We start from the raw sequence: 19753 nt of genomic DNA on the forward strand, positions 1-19753 counted from the left end.
CATCTCTCATCCCCTAGAGAGCCAGTGATCTAAGGTATTACAGTAATAAGTAATAAGATTGCTTGATACCACCTTGTGAGAATCTGATAATATTCATTAAAAATATGTTTGACCTAATTTTCAGACATCTTGAAGACAGACACGTTTGCTTACTTTTATATGAGGAAATGATGGAATATAATACATTGAGTGCTTTGTGTACATTTCTTGATTAATTAAATTCTGATATGGAATAAAAGGAAGGTCTCCTAAATTTGTACATGGTGTTCCAGAAATCATACTGGAGAGATTAGGCTGTTTTGTGTAGGAACAGTCTTTACTTTGATCAGCGTAATCTCAGTTTACTTTAATCCAGTATTGTTGTTATTTTAGTTATCTGCAGATTTATTAGTTAGAATAAAATGTATACTGTATAGTCAAGAAGTATAAATTTTCTAAGTTTTATATAAACAGTTTTCTGAGTCACAGGTTTTTTTTCTACTTAAAAAATGAACATATAGACATTAATATAAAATTTTTAAAGTTGAACCTTTGTACTGTTATGGGTACATTATTCTAATGATGTCTAGATTCATTCATTAGAGGGAAGAAGCATCCTGTATATTCAGAATTGTGTTCATATATGTGAGGCTTTTTAAAAAATACTACTGTTTGGCTAATTCAATAAAAGCTAAGTATTTCTTTTCATTATTTGGTATTACTTTAGAAAAGCCTTGTGTTTCACAATCTTGAGAATAATTGATTAGTATAGTCTAAGTCTTGCGTGTACCACAGTGAAGTTTTATAAATGAGATGAAAATGTGGAATTAAGCCTTACTTAATCATGTTTCTGCTAATCATTGTTAATTAATGAATCGGACTGAATTTCCTATGCGATATACTGTTGCTATTATGCAATGTATGTTTAGTCCCCATAGTGTGATAGAAAAGGCTTGTTCTTATTGCGTTGATTTGAAAGTTTTGAACATTTTCTATGTTTTTAATAAACAAGTAAAAAATTAATGGCTCATTGCTCCATGTATTTTTAAATATACTGAGCAAATTCACTTAAATTTTGGTTGCTGAAAACATTTAAGATGTTACACCTCAAATCATATCCAGTGATTGTCAAAACTGATTCATAATATTCTTGAAAATGTACTTTCTGCACTATTGCTATGAAAACTATAATGCACTCTCCATACTCAGCGTACAGTCCAAATAGCATTTTAAATACATTAAATTCTATGTGTTTATGAAGCAATAGATCACAAGGATACTTAATAGCATTTGGATATAGAAATATATCATGTTTCATAAAATAGTTAGCAACCTAAACCTATTTGTCACTTTTACAATTCCAAAAGTTTAGCTCCAGAATTATGAACAACTTAGAAAGGACACAGTACTTTGAAGTATAACTATGATTGATTAGGCTAAACTAATTCCAGCGCTGCATTGTATACTACTTTAATCTTTTTGAAAAGTGAATGAACAGCAGATGGCCTAATAAAGACACTCTGTGTGCTTGCCCAGTGTGGACTGGCTCTGAAGGGACGGCCTTAACACTTTAGGTCCATATATTTGCAATACATCTGTCTTAGTCAAGGCAGATGGTTAAAGGAAAAAGAAACTTCCAAACTTTTGGAAATAGTCCAATTTGGGACTGCATGTTTGGCTGAAATGTTGATAAGACCTGATTTTCACCTTTAAAATCTTCTCAAAAAAAGTCTAGTCTGTGAGAGTTCAAAATACATTTGTAATTAGGATTGCTGCTGGATGTCATAGTTCTGTTTTTTTTCATGTTGCATCCACGCTTTCTGTGTATATTCCAGTTATTACGAGAATTATTTGGACTCTGCATTTTAATTACTCATCAGATTGACAAAATGAAGGGAAATAGAAAGCATTATCATTTTATAACTTGAAAATGAAGGTTGAAACATCGCATTTTTCTTAATTTATATTGTATTTCTATTAGAGTAAATGCAGAGGAAGAGCACTATCTTGTCATCATGTTTGGAATTTAAAACATGAAGTTTGCAAATGAAAAGGTTTACTTTTATATCATGAAAGCTTAATTACTTATAATCAAGGATATTTATTCATAGGATATTAATGCATAAAAGCATGCCACTGATTTGAGAAAATGGAAGAATGATGAAGGGGATTGATTTGTGAGAAGATATCATGTCATTTTCCTAGAACAAATATGGAACAGTTTAATTAGAAAAAAATGTTTAGGCATCTGTTTCTGTTTAGAAAATGAATGAATTTTCTGTTTAGAAAAAGAGTGAATTTTGTGAAATACCTCTCTAACATGGTCATTTCTTTAAATTAGTTTTGATTACTCCAATGAAACCAATGAAACATATTTATGAAGCAACCTTTTTTCTATTTTTTGTGTCTCACAGTAATAACAAGTAGTGGCTACAGCCCCAGATCCGCACATCAATATTCCCCACAGCTGTATCCTTCCAAGTAAGTGGTCAGTAGTTTCAGATTTGTTAGAATAATTTTCTGGGATTATTCTGATTAATCATATTTATACAATATAATAACTTTAAATCAGGATATATTTATATATATAAATGCTGCTGCTGCTAAGTTGCTTTAGTCATGTCCGACTCTGTGCAACCCCATAGACGGCAGCCCACCAGGCTCCCCTGTCCCTGGGATTCTCCAGGCAAGAACACTGGAGTGGGTTGCCGTTTCCTTCTCCAATGCATGAAAGTGAAAAGTGAAAGTGAAGTCGCTCAGTCGTGTCCGACTCCTAGCGACCCCATGGACTGCAGCCTACCAGGCTCCTCTGTCCATGGGATTTTCCAGGCAAGCGTTCTGGAGTGGGGTGCCATTGCCTTCTCTGATATAAATGTTATAGATAGTTAAATAGATAGATTTTTAGATAGATTCATTGGATATATTAGACCTATAAATAAATATCTTTCACAAATCTAGGAACATATTCACTTTTGTCCACACAGTTCCTTTAATCTTGAATATTTATATATTTTGAAGAAAGCATCAAGCACAGATCAGAATATACTGATTTTTTAAATAAAAATTTTGAAAACTCTTACTAGTTTAAAGAAAATCTGAAAAGATTACATTTTACTCAAACCTCAACACTTCATAATTTGTCCCAGCTTTATAATATTTTTATTGGATTTCAACTTCTAATAAACATTTTGGAAAAATATGCACTATTGCTTGTATAACTAATGTAGTCATTTTGAGGAGAGTGGTAAACATTTCAAGCTTAACTATATTGGGTGTATATCTGAATTTGGTTGCCATCAGAGAGATATGTCAAGATTTGGGATTCCTGATCATGCACATTTAAAAGTTATTTTCTACAGCAGCTACAGTGTTTATCCTTAAGCATAGGCTAGAGATTGGATATCTATTTTGAGGACATTCTGTAAGATGTGGCAAGATGAAAGGAATGGCTTTCCATTTCAAGAAGCTACGTACTTTTTTTAAAGAAGTTTTTTGGTAAGATTTTTAGTTCTTGTAGGGAATTCTTCCTACTGCTTTTAATGACTTTTGTAGTCATTACATGGCATTGGGTCATGCATGGTAACAAGAAATAAGGCTCATGAGTTAATTAATTAATTAACTGACCTGGGCTCATTAATTAACTGACCTGGACTCCACTTTCCTCATCTACATGTCAATTGGAATACTATTTCGGACGTAAGCAATATAGACCTGGAAGAGACTTTCAGGATGATTTCTAAACCAAAGTTTTCTTTTCACAGGTGAGGTATAGACTCAGGAAGTTTATTTGTCCAAAGTATTGAGCCTGGGTTATAGCAGAGCCTGCTCTCCTGACATTCAGACTTTTGTCCTTTTCTATATTGTTAAAATGATATTGTGGATAAAGAAGAGGATTATGTCCTGGCTATTATCAGGTTTCAGTGAATCTAAGCTGTCTGAAATAATATGCAGTCTTTGTTGCCACAGTAATGCTATTTTTCTGATATTTAGGCCCTATCCACACATTCTTTCTACACCAGCAGCTCAAACAATGTCCGCCTATGCAGGCCAGACTCAGTATTCGGGGATGCAGCAGCCAGCCGTCTACACTGCCTACTCACAGACAGGACAGCCTTACAGCCTGCCCACTTACGGTATTTCACTTCTTCTCTCTTCTCCTTCTTTGGTTACAAGCAGATAATCCTGCTGGCTAGTAGCTGTATATTCTAATATTCTTATATAGACTCTTATATTCTAATATAAGTTGCAACTCATGTTACAACACGATCATTTTACTAATAAAATGGTTTGCACATGCACTTTCCAAACAGATCTGGGCGTGATGTTACCGGGCATCAAGACAGAGAGTGGACTCTCACAAACTCAGTCCCCATTACAGAGTGGGTGCCTCAGTTACAGCCCAGGCTTCTCTACCCCACAGCCAGGCCAGACACCTTATTCTTACCAGATGCCAGGTAAGCAGCCACCCAGGAAACATGTTAAATGAGAAAGAATTCTTTGAATGAGATTCCTTGGCTTCAGACTAAGAATATATAGTCATGAAGACAGTATTAAATGCTACCACTGCTCAGACGATACCATTGGAAAAGATAACTAAGAGGGAACATGATGAAAAGAGCTCAACATACATCAAGAAACACGACCCATATTAAATTTAAATACTTAAGCTTAAGTTGCATAAAATTGGCAGGAAACTAAGTCCAAGCAAAGCAACCTCCAAGCCAGTCACCACACCAGTCACATGTTTGGCATCTACTTAAGGGATTTCAAAGATTCATGACAAAATCCAGCATTTTCTTGTCAGGATTCCGTATGTATGTAATGCTGTTTTGATTTAATTTAAAATTGAGTTAGCACTTTTCTAAGTCCTATATTTACTGTTGAATGATTGAGGATTTCTTTTTTTGTTCATTTCTAAAATACCTCCCCCCTTGTTAGTACTGTATTTCTTAAATAGGAATATTTAAATAATTTGTACCTCCCCTCTTAAAACTTTTTTCTCCATATATGATCATTATTTAATTTTTCTTTTTGTTTTTATCTCTGATTAAAAATTATTTTTGAACATTTTATAATAATTGCGAAAATAATTTAGTGATGTGGTAAAAGCATTAAAAGCTTATTTTTTATCTGTCATTTTTTTCTAATGATTAGTCATAGTTTGGGGGCTATATGAACATTATTCAAATGAACAAATATTGACATTTTGGTTGGTTGTCTAAAATGAAATAACTACTTAGGCCTTTTTTGGCTGAAATGACAGGTGTCTTTTTTCCTTATAATGTTGGTAGATAAATATTTGCATACATGCCTCAGCCACAGTGAGCTGCTCAGCTTTAGTTGGCAGTGTAGAAAAGGCCATAGAGACATTTCCATTTATTTCCCAAAACACTTTTATATTGGATATTCCAGGCTACATTAATTTGCATTATTACCTAATACTATTGCTTTTCAAAACATGTTGATAAAAAAAATAATCAGCTGCCTTTTATTCCTTAACAAGTGCATTCCATGAGAACATATTTTTTTGAATCTATAGATTGATAGTTTGCTTGTTTTTGCCCTAATTTCAAATAACTAAATAACTTGCTCACTTTGTCATAAAATTTTAGGTTATCGAACCTTAGATGACTGTGGTATGAACTCAACAGTTCTCCCTTGGGTCTGAGCCCTAGCCTACAGCTTTTTTGTTCTAAGGAAAGGACGTAAAGGAACAAAAAGATGGGATGCTGGAAGCCTCATTTCTAAACGGATTCTGTATGTTTATTTCCTAAACTAGCCTCAGCCAATTGTTTAAACTTGAGTAGTTTTTGTATGCAGATGCAGTTGATATGACCATTGGAAAGTTGCAGTTGTTTCCTGGAAGTAGTCTCACTATCGCTATTTTATTCCTTGAGTACTTCTGTACACGTAGACATTGGCCCTTGGAAGTTAGCTGAGTCCTTGGTAAGACTGTTCCCACAAACTTCTGTTTAACTCTACAGAATTCTAAAGGAAGGAATTTACCAGTTGTCACAAGAAAAAGCCAAGCATATTTCCCTTGAAAATCTCTCCATTTCAAATCTTAGTGCATCAACAACAAATTTTAAAATATATTGCATTGAATTCTGCAAAGTGAAATATTTTAATATTTTAATATTTTTCAAGAAATACTTTTTAAATGCAATTTGTTCTTTTATCTCTAGGTTCTAGTTTTGCACCATCTTCTACTATTTATGCAAATAATTCAGTTTCAAATTCCACGAATTTCAGTGGTTCACAACAGGTATGGTAGCTTTTTATATTTATGCTTTTTATATATATGAGATTTTTGAAGAATAGTATCAGGTTAATAAATGTTATTTATTTAAAGTTAAGACAGCATTTCAGAGTAGTAAAGATTAGCTATGTAGATTCTTGGGATATGTATAATTATGGGTATTTTAGGTTTCCTGATTGTTAAAGGTTTACCTTTTAAACATGTAAGCCATGATTGTTTTAGTCATGGGAGGAAATGAGAAAATCTACTGCATCCTTTCTGATTATCTTGAACCATACTAAATTAATTTTATTTTTTCTTAATAAAAAAGTTATGAAAATTGATAGGTTGAACTATAATCAATAATCAGATTATGATTAGAGTATAGAGCATGCTTGGTCCAAACCCAAATCATATTTGCCAAAACAAAATGCATCTCAGACTCCATCCTGCTTTTATTTTTTGGTTCTATGAATTTTTTGATAACTTTAGTTCCTACTCTCCTGAGAACTGTAATTTTTTGCTTTTGTCACTATCTCTGCTCCTAGAATTCCTTAGCCCTCTTAGTGATGTTTGCTTAATCGTTTTGTGAGTTTTGAAACCTACGATGGTTTCTAGAATCATGGTAGAATTATATGTGGAGCAAGAGGCAATGTCTCTGAAAGGGTGAATCAGCATGGAGGGAGATGAATTTGTGATATATTCAGATACTTTCTTATTTTCGACCTCTCAGTCATATTCAGAGTAGTTGAGATGGAAGGATAGCTGATTTCATGGGTAAGCAATACACTATTTTACTCTTAACAGACTTGCTGGACTTCTGTATATTTTAAAATAAAAGTTACTGCACAAGCGTTTGCTCTTTGGATTTACTGAAGGAATTATATTAATTGCCTTCTCCTGTCAATTTTTATTAAGACAACAAGAGGCTAAGAGGAAAATTTAATGATTAAACAATGGAATAATGTTAATATTTTTGACAAGATTAAACTGCATAATTTGGCATTAGTTTGAAAAATGGTTTCTTAAAACACTAAACATCAAGACCAGTATGTGTATTTTATTATAAAACATTAAGAATTTTTGATAATCCAGGTTGCTTAATTTGAGTCACTCATTTATTAATACACTGGACATTTATTGAGTACCTGTTAGCCATTAGATTTTTTGACTATGCATTGAAGATTTGAGAATCATAAGTCAGTGTTCCCTGCTCTCTGAAAGGATCCAATCCTCCTGAAGACATAAATATGAAAATAATATGGATGAGGGGTAGAATATTTTGATATAATAATAGAAATATACACTAGACAGAGTGGAAGCATAAGGAAAAGACTGCTTTGTTCTACTTGGGAGGATCAAAAAATGTAATATGTAAAAGGATTTTGAAGGACTATTTAGATCATTTTAGGGTTATTAAAAACTTTTAATAAAAAGCAAGTAAGAGGAATTAATCCAATGGCTTTCCTTTTTCCTTAACAAATGATGCAAACTAAATATTTGAAAACCTCACTAAAGATTTATTTAAGTCAAGGTCTGAGGTGGAATGTAGCCTGTGAGAAACTGGGTAAGAAAATCTTTTAATCATTTTATTAAAATTATCTCCTGCCAAGAAAACAAAATTATCAAGGGCAGCCTATAAAGGGAACAAATACCACAATAATGCAGCCCAGGGTCTGTATGGAAGTGAAGGAAGGGCACACCTCCTTCTTGCTGGTGATTTTAGAAGATGAGATTGAAAACAAGCATCTCCTTCTCTCCTCTTCAAGTGCATAAGATCTGACAATGTACACCCTTGGGTGCATAATTCTGAGTAGGGGAGTGAAGCATATATGATCTTTAGGTAGATTCAAATGTGTGTACTGGACCTGGTTTGCAAAACCCCCTAGGTTATTTCATTACTGTGTGCATGTATAAGATGCCCACAGAATGGTCTCTGCTTTTTAGGATCACTTTAAAACTGTGGACTCCAGAACCAGTGGAGCCAGATACTCTTCTTTCCGTTACCTTGTGATTGCTCTTCTGTGGAGCATGCCAGAGGACAGTCTGTCTTTCACACACACACATCTCAATTGTTATTTCAGGATTATCCATCCTACACAGCCTTTGGCCAAAACCAGTATGCACAGTATTACTCTGCATCGACGTATGGCGCATACATGACATCAAATAACACAGCTGATGGCTCATCCTCCACGACCTCAACCTACCAGTTGCAGGAATCTCTCCCAGGACTGACTAGCCAACCAGGTACAGATCTTCATCCAGGTGAAATATTTTTTATAAGTTTTGCTTATCTAAAAGTATGGAGAAAATGGACATTTTAAAAAAATCTTTTTTAAAAAGGACTGAAAGCCCCCAGATAATTATGCTGGTGTTTAATCTGTGCTAGTACTGCTGTATTAGGCGAGGCTTTTCTGGCATTTCAGAAAACCCTTCTTTTATTAGTAGATGTGGGATAGGCAATTCTAATCTCAAATGACAGAATATGTATAAATATGAAGATAAAAAGGTAAGTGAATCTTTTTCCAGACTAATTATTTTGTGGAGATCTTAACAACATGGAAAAGTAGTAATATTATCTTCTTTGGGTGAAACTGATATTTCCTTTATGCTTGAGAAACTGTATGACTTATTCACCTTATGAGTCATCAGTAGCTCAAGCCAGTGAAGATTTCCCATATTCTTAGGATTTTATATATATCTTAGGATATTCATAGGATCCTTGATAGGTAATTTAATACCTTTGTCTGATGAACACATATTTAAAATCCATTATATTCTTCATTGCCAGAAGCTTATCTGTATTCTTATTAGAACTGTATTTGCTGACACGTTTAACACTTGTCTTAACCACCACCCAGCCTAAATCCTGTGTTCCAATTCTGTCCTGATCCTCTTTGAGTAAATGTGACTTAACATTTCATTAAGAGTCTTACGTTAATTTAAAGAATGAATGATTTCAGAATCCTTGCTTAACAAATGGTGGAAACACTTCAGGTAAGGAGATGTTTGATGCTCTCATCACACTGTAAAAGGTGTTTCTCTCTGGTGAATACGTGGGGAAAACAAGGTAGGATAACTATTCAGAAGCAAAACCACAGAAGAAGTCTTTGATCAAGACATCAGAGACTGAGTGATAAGACCAGCAAAGTGTTTTGGAATTTACTAGAATTGAGCAACCAGGAACGAACACTATTTATACACTAAAAACTTTTTATGCTGAGTAGAACTTTGGATAGAAGATTGACTATGATCTAATGTCAATATGACTACAAGAGTTTCTCTGCAGGAAAGACACAGATGGGTACTTTCTATTATCCAAAGAATAATCAACGTTCAGAATCACTCTTTTATTTATATTAAAAATACTAAATGTAGACATGTAGGTATTCTGAGTGTATGACTTTGAATGTAACACATATGTATGTGACATTCTCATATTCACTATCAGAACTCTGCAATTTCTTCAGCTTCCCATTGGTTGCTAATGCCAATGAGTATAGTTTGACATAATTTTCAGATCTTACGAGACTTTCTGTTGAATTTAAAGAAGAAAGTATTTCTATATGTAACCCTATCATTCTCTGAACCAAAATCATAACAATGCACGTGTCTGGATCTTTAAGAAATTCTGTGACCTCAGAGCTTTTGTCAAGACAGTTTTATGTTTGATTTTGCCTTTGCAGACTGGCATGCATCTGAAAAGTAAACAGTTCACAACTATGGGATTTTTCTCTATTATTGATGAAATCTGAGATATTTTGTTTAAGGGCATAAAGAGTATTTTCCATTGACTGGCTCTGCATTTGGACTCAAAGCAGAGACCTAACAATTAAAATTTATGAAAACAGTTTTTCATAAATCTTTCCCTGTTGACTTCTCCTGTGTTTAAAATGGAAACATACGTTATGTTCTATAAGAGACAGCTGGTTGCTCTGATTTAGCGATAAACCTAATGAAACAAAGTTGGATATGAATATCCAAAACTTAGAAGGTGCAGTTCTTCATTATGGCACTGATTAAAAGATAGTTATTCAATCATGTGCAGTATTGGCTCAGGAAAAAGCCTAGGGCAATGGGTAATGACTGAGTTATTTGAAAATTACAAATAACATTCAGTTATTTATCAATACTTTACCTTACGAGGTAATTTGACAATGTATTTAAAGAAACATTACCATGCTGATTAAGAACAGATATTTTAGTTTATTTTCTTTGAAAAGATATTTCTTTGCTTTTACCATAAAGTTTATCTTATGTATTTGCATTCAGAATGTTTGATGACTGATTGGCACATTAAGCTTACTGATAGTTTTATAGCTCCTTTTTAAAATTTTAAACATTTTTTAAATTAAATATAACTAGCAATTTGTAACAGTATTCTGTACTCTGAGACCTTGAAAACATAGTACATTTGCTAGTTAAACTTTACAAATGCTGCAGAAAAGTAAAGGATATAGTAAAATCCCTTCACACTTTGAAAAGCCAATTTCTTCAGCAGAACCCAGTAGTCTTTCCAGGTTTTATGGCATTTTACATAAGGACAGGAAGGAAAGCAAAGTGCTAATTCATTTCATTGAAGCCAACAAGAAGATTTAGATGGAAAGGACTAACCACATTTAACTTCTCTGCCAATTTGCATTTTTCCTACCTACAGTGTTACTGTACCCTAATGCAATTACCTGAGTGAAATTGACAGAGGCACTGGAATTAACAGCTTTCTCCTTTAAAAAAAAAAAAAGTCAACAAATGTTTAATGATCAATTGAGTTCAAATTTCTGGTTTTAACCTTCATCAGAAGAAAGGCTAGAACCTTGAGAAGATATGGAGGTCAGTTCAGTTCCATCTGAAGGAGCCAAATATAGCGCATGCCCCTTTAGGATCTGTCCTTTTACTTTGATGCTCTTTCGATGAATACCTTGCCCTCTGTCTCACAGAAATTGTATAAAGTCTATATATTCTTTTGATCAGTAGAAACACATACATGTTTGACCTCTTTGTAGTCTGAACAGTCTGTTGCTATTTAGGGGAGGAGGTATTACCTAGTGGTTAAAGCAGGGATTCTGGAATCATACCAGCATTTCACATACAAGCCATTTCATCTTGGTTAGCTAACTGAGTTCCACATGTCTCCAGTTTTCCCACTATTAAAAGAGGATAATGAAAGACCAAATTCACTAGGTTGAAGTGAGATTGAGTCATGTGTGTGTGTAAAGAATATTTCACAATAAAGAGCTCTGGAAAACTCAGCAAGAAAGATAACCCAATTTTTTTAATTATCCAAAGATTTAAACAGTTACTTTGTAAAAAAGAAGATACTAACTGAGCAAGAAACAAAAGTATTCTACATCATTACTCATCAAGAAAATGCTAATTAAAATGGCAGTGAGATACTACTATACCCCGACAGTTGCTGAAATAAAAAAGACTAACCAAGAATTGACAGGGATGTCGAGAAACTAGAACTCTCGTTGCTGGTAGGAGAGTGAATTAATACAACCGCTTTGGAAAAAGGTTCTCAGTGTCTATGCCTTCCCTCTGACGCATCAGTCCTGTTGCCAAATATATACATATAGGGATATGCTAGGCATACATATAGGGATATGCTGGGAATGGGAGCTTATGTCCAGAGATACAAACAAGAATGTTTGTATAATAACAGCTTTATTCATAGTTGCCTAAAATTACAAATAACCCAAATATTTGTCAACAGAATGGATAAAGCATAGTATATCATGAAGTTCTAGCCATATTGAGGAAAAAACAAACTGTTTCAGGCTACAGTGTGGGTGAATCTCAGATACAATGAGCAGTGCTTTAGCCAAACACTTATTCTAGTAAACTTTCTAAAAAAGAAAGTGCCTGGGACTTCCCTGGTGGCTCAGTGGTAAAGAATCTGCCTGCCAATGCAGAAGACACTGGTTATATCCCTGGTCTGGGAAGATCCCATGTGCCACAGAGCACCTAAGCCCATGCACCACAGCTATAGAGGCTGTGCTCAGGAGCCTAGAAGCGGAAACTACTGAGCCCACGGGCCACAACTGTTGAAGCCTGCATGCCCCAGAGCCTGTGCTCTACAATAAGAGAAGCCACCACAATAGGAAGCCCTCACACAGCAACTAGAAAGTAGCCCCTGCTCACCATAACTACAGAAAAGCCCACACAGCAACAAAGACCCAGCACAGCCAAAAAATAAATAAATAGGAAAAAAAAAGTGCATGACACATCCTAAGAGTTTAATAAATGTGGAGCCATTCTTCATAGTTTTCTTCAAAGGCTGTGCCTTTACTTTCATCAGAAACACTTTTGTCCATATTTTGTCCAAATTCTTAGAGTCCTTTTAAGATCTTTCAGTAACTTAGAATCATTGATATCAAGTCCTCCTTCTGCTGAGAGTGAGACACTTCCTGTGACCAGTTTTTTTTCCTTTCTCCTTCTACTCTCTGACTCCCTTGTCGTCATAGCTACTGGCTTCCAGTTCTTTTGAGTAGCTGAGTTGTTCCTGCCAAATTCCGTTGTTACGGATCCAGTCAACAATCAACCACCCATAACTGATGACAGTAATTTTAGGCTTTTGCAAGATTTTGTCCTTTCACCTCTTGCACTGTTGCAGGAACAAAACTACTTGTTAAGAGTTAACTTCTAAAAAATTGATCTGTAATGGATAGAAAGACAGGTTTTATAGAATGTCAACCAAAAATTGGTTTACATTATAAGCTTAACATATGTGAGTTAATTTGAATCAGTATTTTACTTGAAAAAGAACATTTGATTTTTAGGACATAGTAACCTTTTTATTTTATAAAAATAACTGAAAATAGAAAACATTTTGTGTGATTTTTAAAAAATTAGTTGTGTGTTTAAATACCCCAAACCTCCTTTAATGTCTGCACAAGGAAGCTGAAACAGGATTTACTATGATATCTGGCTGTAGTCAGCATTCATAGCTAAAGAATCTTTTGTTTTGTTATTTACTCTCATACATTCGATAACAAAAACCCATGCAAGAAACTGTGCTAGCAGTGTTTTAAGAGCAAATAGTATTTGGAGCACAGACATTTCTTTGATGCTGCCTTGACATGCACAATGTTTCCCAAAGAAAACATTTGACCATTAGAAATTATTAGAGGTTAGCTTTGTAAAAATTATTTACTTAGAATTTCTCGGAAAAAATATTACTTAAGTTTTATCTCGTTTGTTCAGATGTGTTTATTTAGATTAGTAACTGCTTGTCTGTTCTTGTAATTATTTTACTTTGATTTTTATGGTAAGGCATGAGAATCATGGAGAAGGAAATGGCCACCCACTCCAGAATTCTTGCCTGGGAAATCCCATGGATAGAGAGGCCTGGTGGCTACAGTCCATAGGATCAGAAAGAGTCAGACATGACTCAGCAACTAAACAGCTACAAAAACAACAACAGGAGAGTCATAACATCTTTATATTTAAAAACTGTGTAACTTTGATATTGTTTGCCGTTGGATTCTCCTAGACATTTTAACTTTATGCATATGATTTAAATTAAGTGTAAATTAGATTTACCTCGGTAATAAAAGGTAGCTGCTATTACTGATGTTTTAATATACAAAGAAACTAAGATTCAGGGAGATTGAATAAAACACTTGAAGTCGTACGGTAAGTTGGACTCTTGTTACTTGTGAGGTTTTACTGTACCTCGCTGTTGCCTCAGTTTATCTTAAAACCTTCCTCACAGATCTGCCACTGCTCCATGCTCTCCAACTCATCAAGTGCTCCATCACTTAGCTTTAGACATGTCAAACTTTCAGGTATCTGTGGGACATGCAGAACCCAAACATAAAGTCGAAACATAGGATTTGACCCAGTATGATGTATGCATCTTTGAGTAGAAAGTGACTAACCTATGAGAGGGTTAGATTGCCCACATGGTGTGGAGTGGGGAAAATGACCAAAAGATAGAACTACTAAATCCCAGCATGTGAGGAATGGTAGGAAGAAAAGGAGTCCGTGTCTCCTAGACAGAGAAGGACTCATGGAAAAAATTCTAGAAGATTCTAGCAGAGTATCAGCTACTAAGTGGTTCTGAAGAGGTGGTGTTTAAGAGGATTGATCATGTGTAGCACAGAGATCCAGGAAGGTAAAGACTGGGTCTATCTATTATTGTGTGTGTCATTTAAGTGGCTTTTGGAGACTGTGGCTAAGAATAGTTTTGTTAGAGTTTTGGTAAACTAAAGCTGGATTATGACAAATGAGATGTCAGAAAGTAGAGACAAATGTGAGATTCAGTTCTGTAGCCAGCAACTTCAGTCTGTACTAGCTCCATTGCAGGGGCCTAGTAGGCACATGTACCTACTACAGATCCAAGTCCGCTCTAAGTGTCATATACACACAGGATTTTGAAGACTTAGTGTGCAAAACAAATTATGTAAAACATACCATATTCATATTTATTATAGGTTGAAATGATAATGTTTTGAATATATTAGAGCAATTAACATGTAAGAATAAAAATAATTTTACATGTTGCTTTTTACATTTTTTTAAATGCAGCTTCTAGAACATTTAAAATTTTATGTGTGGTTACATTCATGGCTCACATTATATTTCTATTGGACAGGACTAGAATGCCCTGTTCTTTTAAGAGACGATCCTTTAAAAAGAAAAGATAGCCAGTAAATAGTTTCTATAGATGCAAGGTTAAAGGGAAGGACTTTTTAATTTGTCTGTGCCTGAACCACCCCCTCACCCCAGGAAAGGGAGAGGTTGAAGGGAAGATAAGAGAGTTTGAGCAGTGGAACATGGTTTCCCAGTAGGTGAGGCTCAGAAGTCATACTTGAATGTGGAGGAATGGGATCTTCTCTTCTGACATAAGGAGTTGCGAACAGATCTAAATTTAGATAAACATGTAGGTGGGGATAGAGACAGGCAAGTTGAGAGCATCTGGAGTACAAAAGGTGTTCAGGTTTAATAGCTCACATATATCGAATCTAGGAGAAAATGATGTGACCTGCAAAATTTTTTTACTAAATTAGGATTTTTGTGTATTTGGGATTATATCTTTTCTTTCTTTCTTTTTTGGTCATAAGGAGCTTTTTGTTAAGATAATTCATAATGAAGACTTATACCTGATCTAAAAATAAAGTGCTATTCTTGAACAATTTATGTAATTTACAGGAGAGTTTGATACTGTTCAAAGCCCCTCCACACCCATCAAAGATCTTGATGAGAGAACGTGCAGGAGTTCTGGGTCAAAGTCCCGAGGAAGAGGCCGGAAAAATAATCCCTCCCCGCCTCCTGACAGTGACCTGGAGGTATGCTGACTTATCTTTAACAGACGCAATAGGTGTTTTATTCTGTTGGGTATGTTCTATACTTTATAGTTTCATGAAGTTTCAAACTTAAAAGAAAAAGACGTATCATGAAATGAGTGGACCTACATGGAAGCTGGCATTTCACAGCTCTAAAATTGGAGATTTCATCCATTATAATACAAAATTGAAGACAGTAACTTGGAAAGGAAAGGTGGTCATTGGATAATGAGAAAAATTCTAATCATTTGATACATATGGTAAAATGTTTATATCTGTGACATTTTCTCAAGTTGGGATGGATTTCTTGAAATATATTCATACTAAGCAGGCTGATTTTTATTACAAAAATCAGAAGAAACTGTTCTTAACCATAATGTGCTACTTCTTATATAACTGAGTATTTTAATTATGAAAAAAAGTTTAATCTTCAGATTTAGTAAGGTCAAGGAATAGTCATTGTACCACTTCCTAAGACATCACTTCCTTGATGTTTTCAACTAAAAAAGATGCACAACTTGAAAGTTGCGAGTTAAGTTTTATTTGGAGCAAAATGAGGACTGCTGCCCCGGAGGCAGCATCTTAGAGAGCTCTGAGAGACTGCTCCTTAGCGGCAGTGGGGGAAGGTCAATATATAAGGTTTTGGTGAAGGGGGAGTTCAATACCATTAAGCACTCATTTTACAAAAGGTTTTTTGTTGGTCATAAGGATCTGATGTCACCATGAAGGGATTTAGTGCTTCTCTAGACATGCTCAAAATTCTCTAAGCCAGGCTTCAACAGTATGTGAACCGTGAACTTCCAGATGTTGAAGCTGGATTTAGAAAAGGCAGAGGAACCAGAGATCAAATTGCCAACATCCGTTGGATCATCGAAAAAGCAAGAGTTCCAGAAAAACATCTACTTCTGCTTTATTGACTATGCCAAAGCCTTTGACTGTATGGATCACAACAAAAGATGGAAATATCAGACCACGAGACCTGCCTCCTGAGAAATCTATATACAGGTCAAGAAGCAACAGTTAGAACTGGACAAGGAACAACAACTGGTTCCAAACTGGGAAAGGAGTACTTCAAGGCTGTATATTGTCACCCTGCTTATTTAACTTATATGCAGACTACATCAGGAGAAACACTGGACTGGATGAAGCACATGCTGGAATCAAGATTGCCAGGAGAAATATCAATAACCTCAGATATGCCAATGACACCACCCTTATGGCAGAAAGTGAAGAAGAACTAAAGAGCCTCTTGATGAAAGTTAAAGAGGAGAGTGAAAAAGTTGGCTTAAAACTCAACATTCAGAAAATTAAGATCATGGCATCTGGTCCCATCACTTCATGGCAAATAGATGCGATAACAGTGGAAACAGTGTCAGACTTTATTTTGGGGGCTCCAAAATCACTGCAGATGGTGATTGCAGCCATGAAATTAAAAGACGCTTACTCCTTGGAAGGAAAGTTATGACCAACCTAGATAGTATACTGAAAAGCAGAGATATTACTTTGCCAACAAAGGTCCGTCTAGTCAAAGCTATGGTTTTTCCAGTAGTCATGTATGGATGTGAGAATTGGACTATAAAGAAAGTTGAGTGCTGAAGAATTGATGCTTTTGAACTGTGGTGTTGGAGAAGACTCTTGAGAGTCCCTTGGACTGCAAGGAGATCCAACCAGTCCATTCTAAAGGAGATCGGTCCTGGGTGTTCTTTGGAAGGACTGATGCTAAAGCTGAAACTCCAATACTTTGGCCACCTGATGCGAAGAACTGGCTCTTTGGAAAAGACCCTACTGCTGGGAAAGATTGAAGGTGGGAGGAGAAGGGGACGACAGAGGACAAGATGGTTGGATGGCATCACTGACTCGATGGACATGAGTTTGGGTAAATTCCGGGAGTTGGTGATGGACAGGGAGGCCTGGCATGCTGCAGTCCATCAGGTTGCAGAGAGTCAGACATGACTGAGCGACTGAACTGAACTGAACATGAAGGGATGCAAAGACTGAGGCCATAAAATCTGTTCCTAAAAACATCCAACTATCTAAAGACCTGTCCTACCAGATTCCCTGGAGCATAGGGTGCCTCATTCCACCTTAACTCCCTCAGAGGTTGTTGAAGACCAACAGCTTATAGCAGCCTGGGGTTCAGTCTCTGTAGAGGCAGATGGCAAATGCTTTTGTTGTTCAGTCATTGGCAGTGCTCTTGGTAAGTGCCAATTTGTAGTTGACAATGTGAACAACAACAGTAGCAGATTAAAATGCCTTCTGGAAGGCAGAGATGATTGGAGTGAGCTGGGCTAGGGAGCCTGCAGATTTTGAAGAAGAGGAAGCACTGGCCAGTCTCAAGGGGCCCCTGCATCACTGTCCCATGGAAGGTCAGCCAGCATTGCTACAGATCAGAAGTTTGTCCACTGCAGTCAGAACCCTGAACTTTGCGAGAAGTCTAATCTCAAAATGTTGATCAATTATTTGAAATCTTTCAAAACAGTGTGCAGGCCAAACAACATATCTTATCACCTAATGTGACCCAAAGGTCCACACTTAACAATTTGTATTTAGGGATTACTCATTGATTCTTTTAAATATTTTTAAAAGTTTAATTCTTAAAGTAAAATAGTGTATACTGTTTGATGCTGTTTTCACAAGTGTATATTTGCAATACTGAAAAAAGAGCTACCTAAATGCAGTGATAGTAGTTACTACCTAAATATAGTAAGCTAAAGATGATTTCCATTTTGTTTTTCCTTCTGAGTGCCTGATTCTTTTTTTAAAACATGATTATTACTTTTTTAGTCAGAAAAAAAATTAATTCTTTGCATGAATTGCTAAACTTCATCATCTAAAATTTTGTAAAAGCACACTTTTATCATAAAATCCAAATTTGTCTTTTTGGAAATTAAGTGCAAGTAAACATTTGGATGAGTTCTTTCAAATTAGGACATCTGAATTAAGCTTATTATATTTATTTGTCTCTCTTCCTTCTAGGTTTTACAGGAAATAAATCTGGCAAATTTGGGGGAAAAAAAATAATAGAGTAGCATTTGTTGTTCAGCCACTAAGTTGTGTCCAAGTTTTTGTGACCCCATGAACTGCAGCACTCCGGGCTTCCCTGTCCTTCATTATCTCCCAGAGTTTGCTCAAACTCATGTGCATTGAGACAGTGATACCAACCAACCATCTCATCCTCTGTTGGCCCCTTCTCCTCCTGCCCTCAATCTTTCCCAGCATCAGGGTCTTTTCCAGAGTCAGCTCTTTACATCATGTGGCCAAAGTATTGGAGCTTCAGCTTTAACATCAGCCCTTCCATGAATATTCAAGGTTGATTTCCTGTAGGATTGACTGATTTGATCTCCTTGCTGTCCAAGGGACTCAGTTTTCTATACGGTAGTGTCAAGATTATAGCCAACAATAAAGCAAGGTGCTTTCTACCCGTAAAGAGATTTCTCTTTCCTTAGAACTTAATGGTTCCCTGGTTTTTATCTTTTTCTCCAGCGTGTGTTTGTCTGGGACTTGGATGAAACCATCATTGTTTTCCACTCACTGCTCACAGGATCTTATGCCCAGAAATATGGCAAGGTAAGGATTCAAGAAATTTGAATTTTATTTGTTAGAATAAAATTCTAACAAATTTTAGAATTTTAAAATTTAGAATTTTATTAATTCTAATAAATTAGAATTTATTAATTAAAATTTTATTTTGAATAAATTTAAAAGCCATTTAAAAATGCATTGAAGTGTTTTTATTGCAGCCTATCAAATCTGCTCTTATTTATTTCTAGTAGCTCATTGTTATTCAGCGTGAACTGAAAAATTTTATAAAACATAATTTAAAATTGTATTCTTTTTTCCTTCATTATAACTTTTAGTTTTTTATATAAGAAACCAAGCTTCTTACTCTGACGTAGTTATTTTAGAAAATGTTTTCATAAATTGAAATGGACTTTAAACATTATGAAATGTATATTATCTTCTAATACGGGAACTTTAAGAAATTGTTTGAATTAGCTTGTTGCACCAAATGTTGCTATGAAATGGCATTTGAAGTAAGAAGTAATCTTTTGTCTTTCAGATCCTTTGGATTTATGAATATAATTATCTTTTGGTAACTTTGAGGAAGCATATTTTAGTGACTGAGGGCAATATGCCTTCACACACAAATATTGAGACAGATGGTCACATTACTTTCCTTTGTCTCTTGCCATTATTTTTATAGTTCACTTGCTTCTCGTACCAGTGTTGTTTTATAGGCATGTGA

The 19753-nt window shown here is 35.2% G+C and overlaps 1 protein-coding gene across 23 annotated transcripts in view; it reads left to right on the forward strand.

The window, feature by feature from the left end:
- Nucleotides 1–19753, forward strand: part of EYA4 (EYA transcriptional coactivator and phosphatase 4) — a 365676-nt gene that overhangs the window by 300350 nt on the left and 45573 nt on the right. For 17 of the 23 annotated variants that reach the window (XM_070376696.1, XM_070376694.1, XM_070376697.1 and 14 more), the window contains 7 exons: nucleotides 2394–2460; nucleotides 3970–4112; nucleotides 4290–4433; nucleotides 6165–6244; nucleotides 8302–8485; nucleotides 15374–15510; nucleotides 18991–19074. In XM_070376696.1, the coding sequence (XP_070232797.1) occupies nucleotides 2394–2460; nucleotides 3970–4112; nucleotides 4290–4433; nucleotides 6165–6244; nucleotides 8302–8485; nucleotides 15374–15510; nucleotides 18991–19074 (839 nt within the window). The remainder of the gene's footprint in view (nucleotides 1–2393; nucleotides 2461–3969; nucleotides 4113–4289; nucleotides 4434–6164; nucleotides 6245–8301; nucleotides 8486–15373; nucleotides 15511–18990; nucleotides 19075–19753) is intronic. The other 6 variants (XM_070376702.1, XM_070376700.1, XM_070376707.1 and 3 more) reach the window with 1 other exon arrangement.

This window comes from Bos mutus, chromosome 9, assembly GCF_027580195.1.
Source record: "Bos mutus isolate GX-2022 chromosome 9, NWIPB_WYAK_1.1, whole genome shotgun sequence".
NCBI lineage: Eukaryota > Metazoa > Chordata > Mammalia > Artiodactyla > Bovidae > Bos > Bos mutus.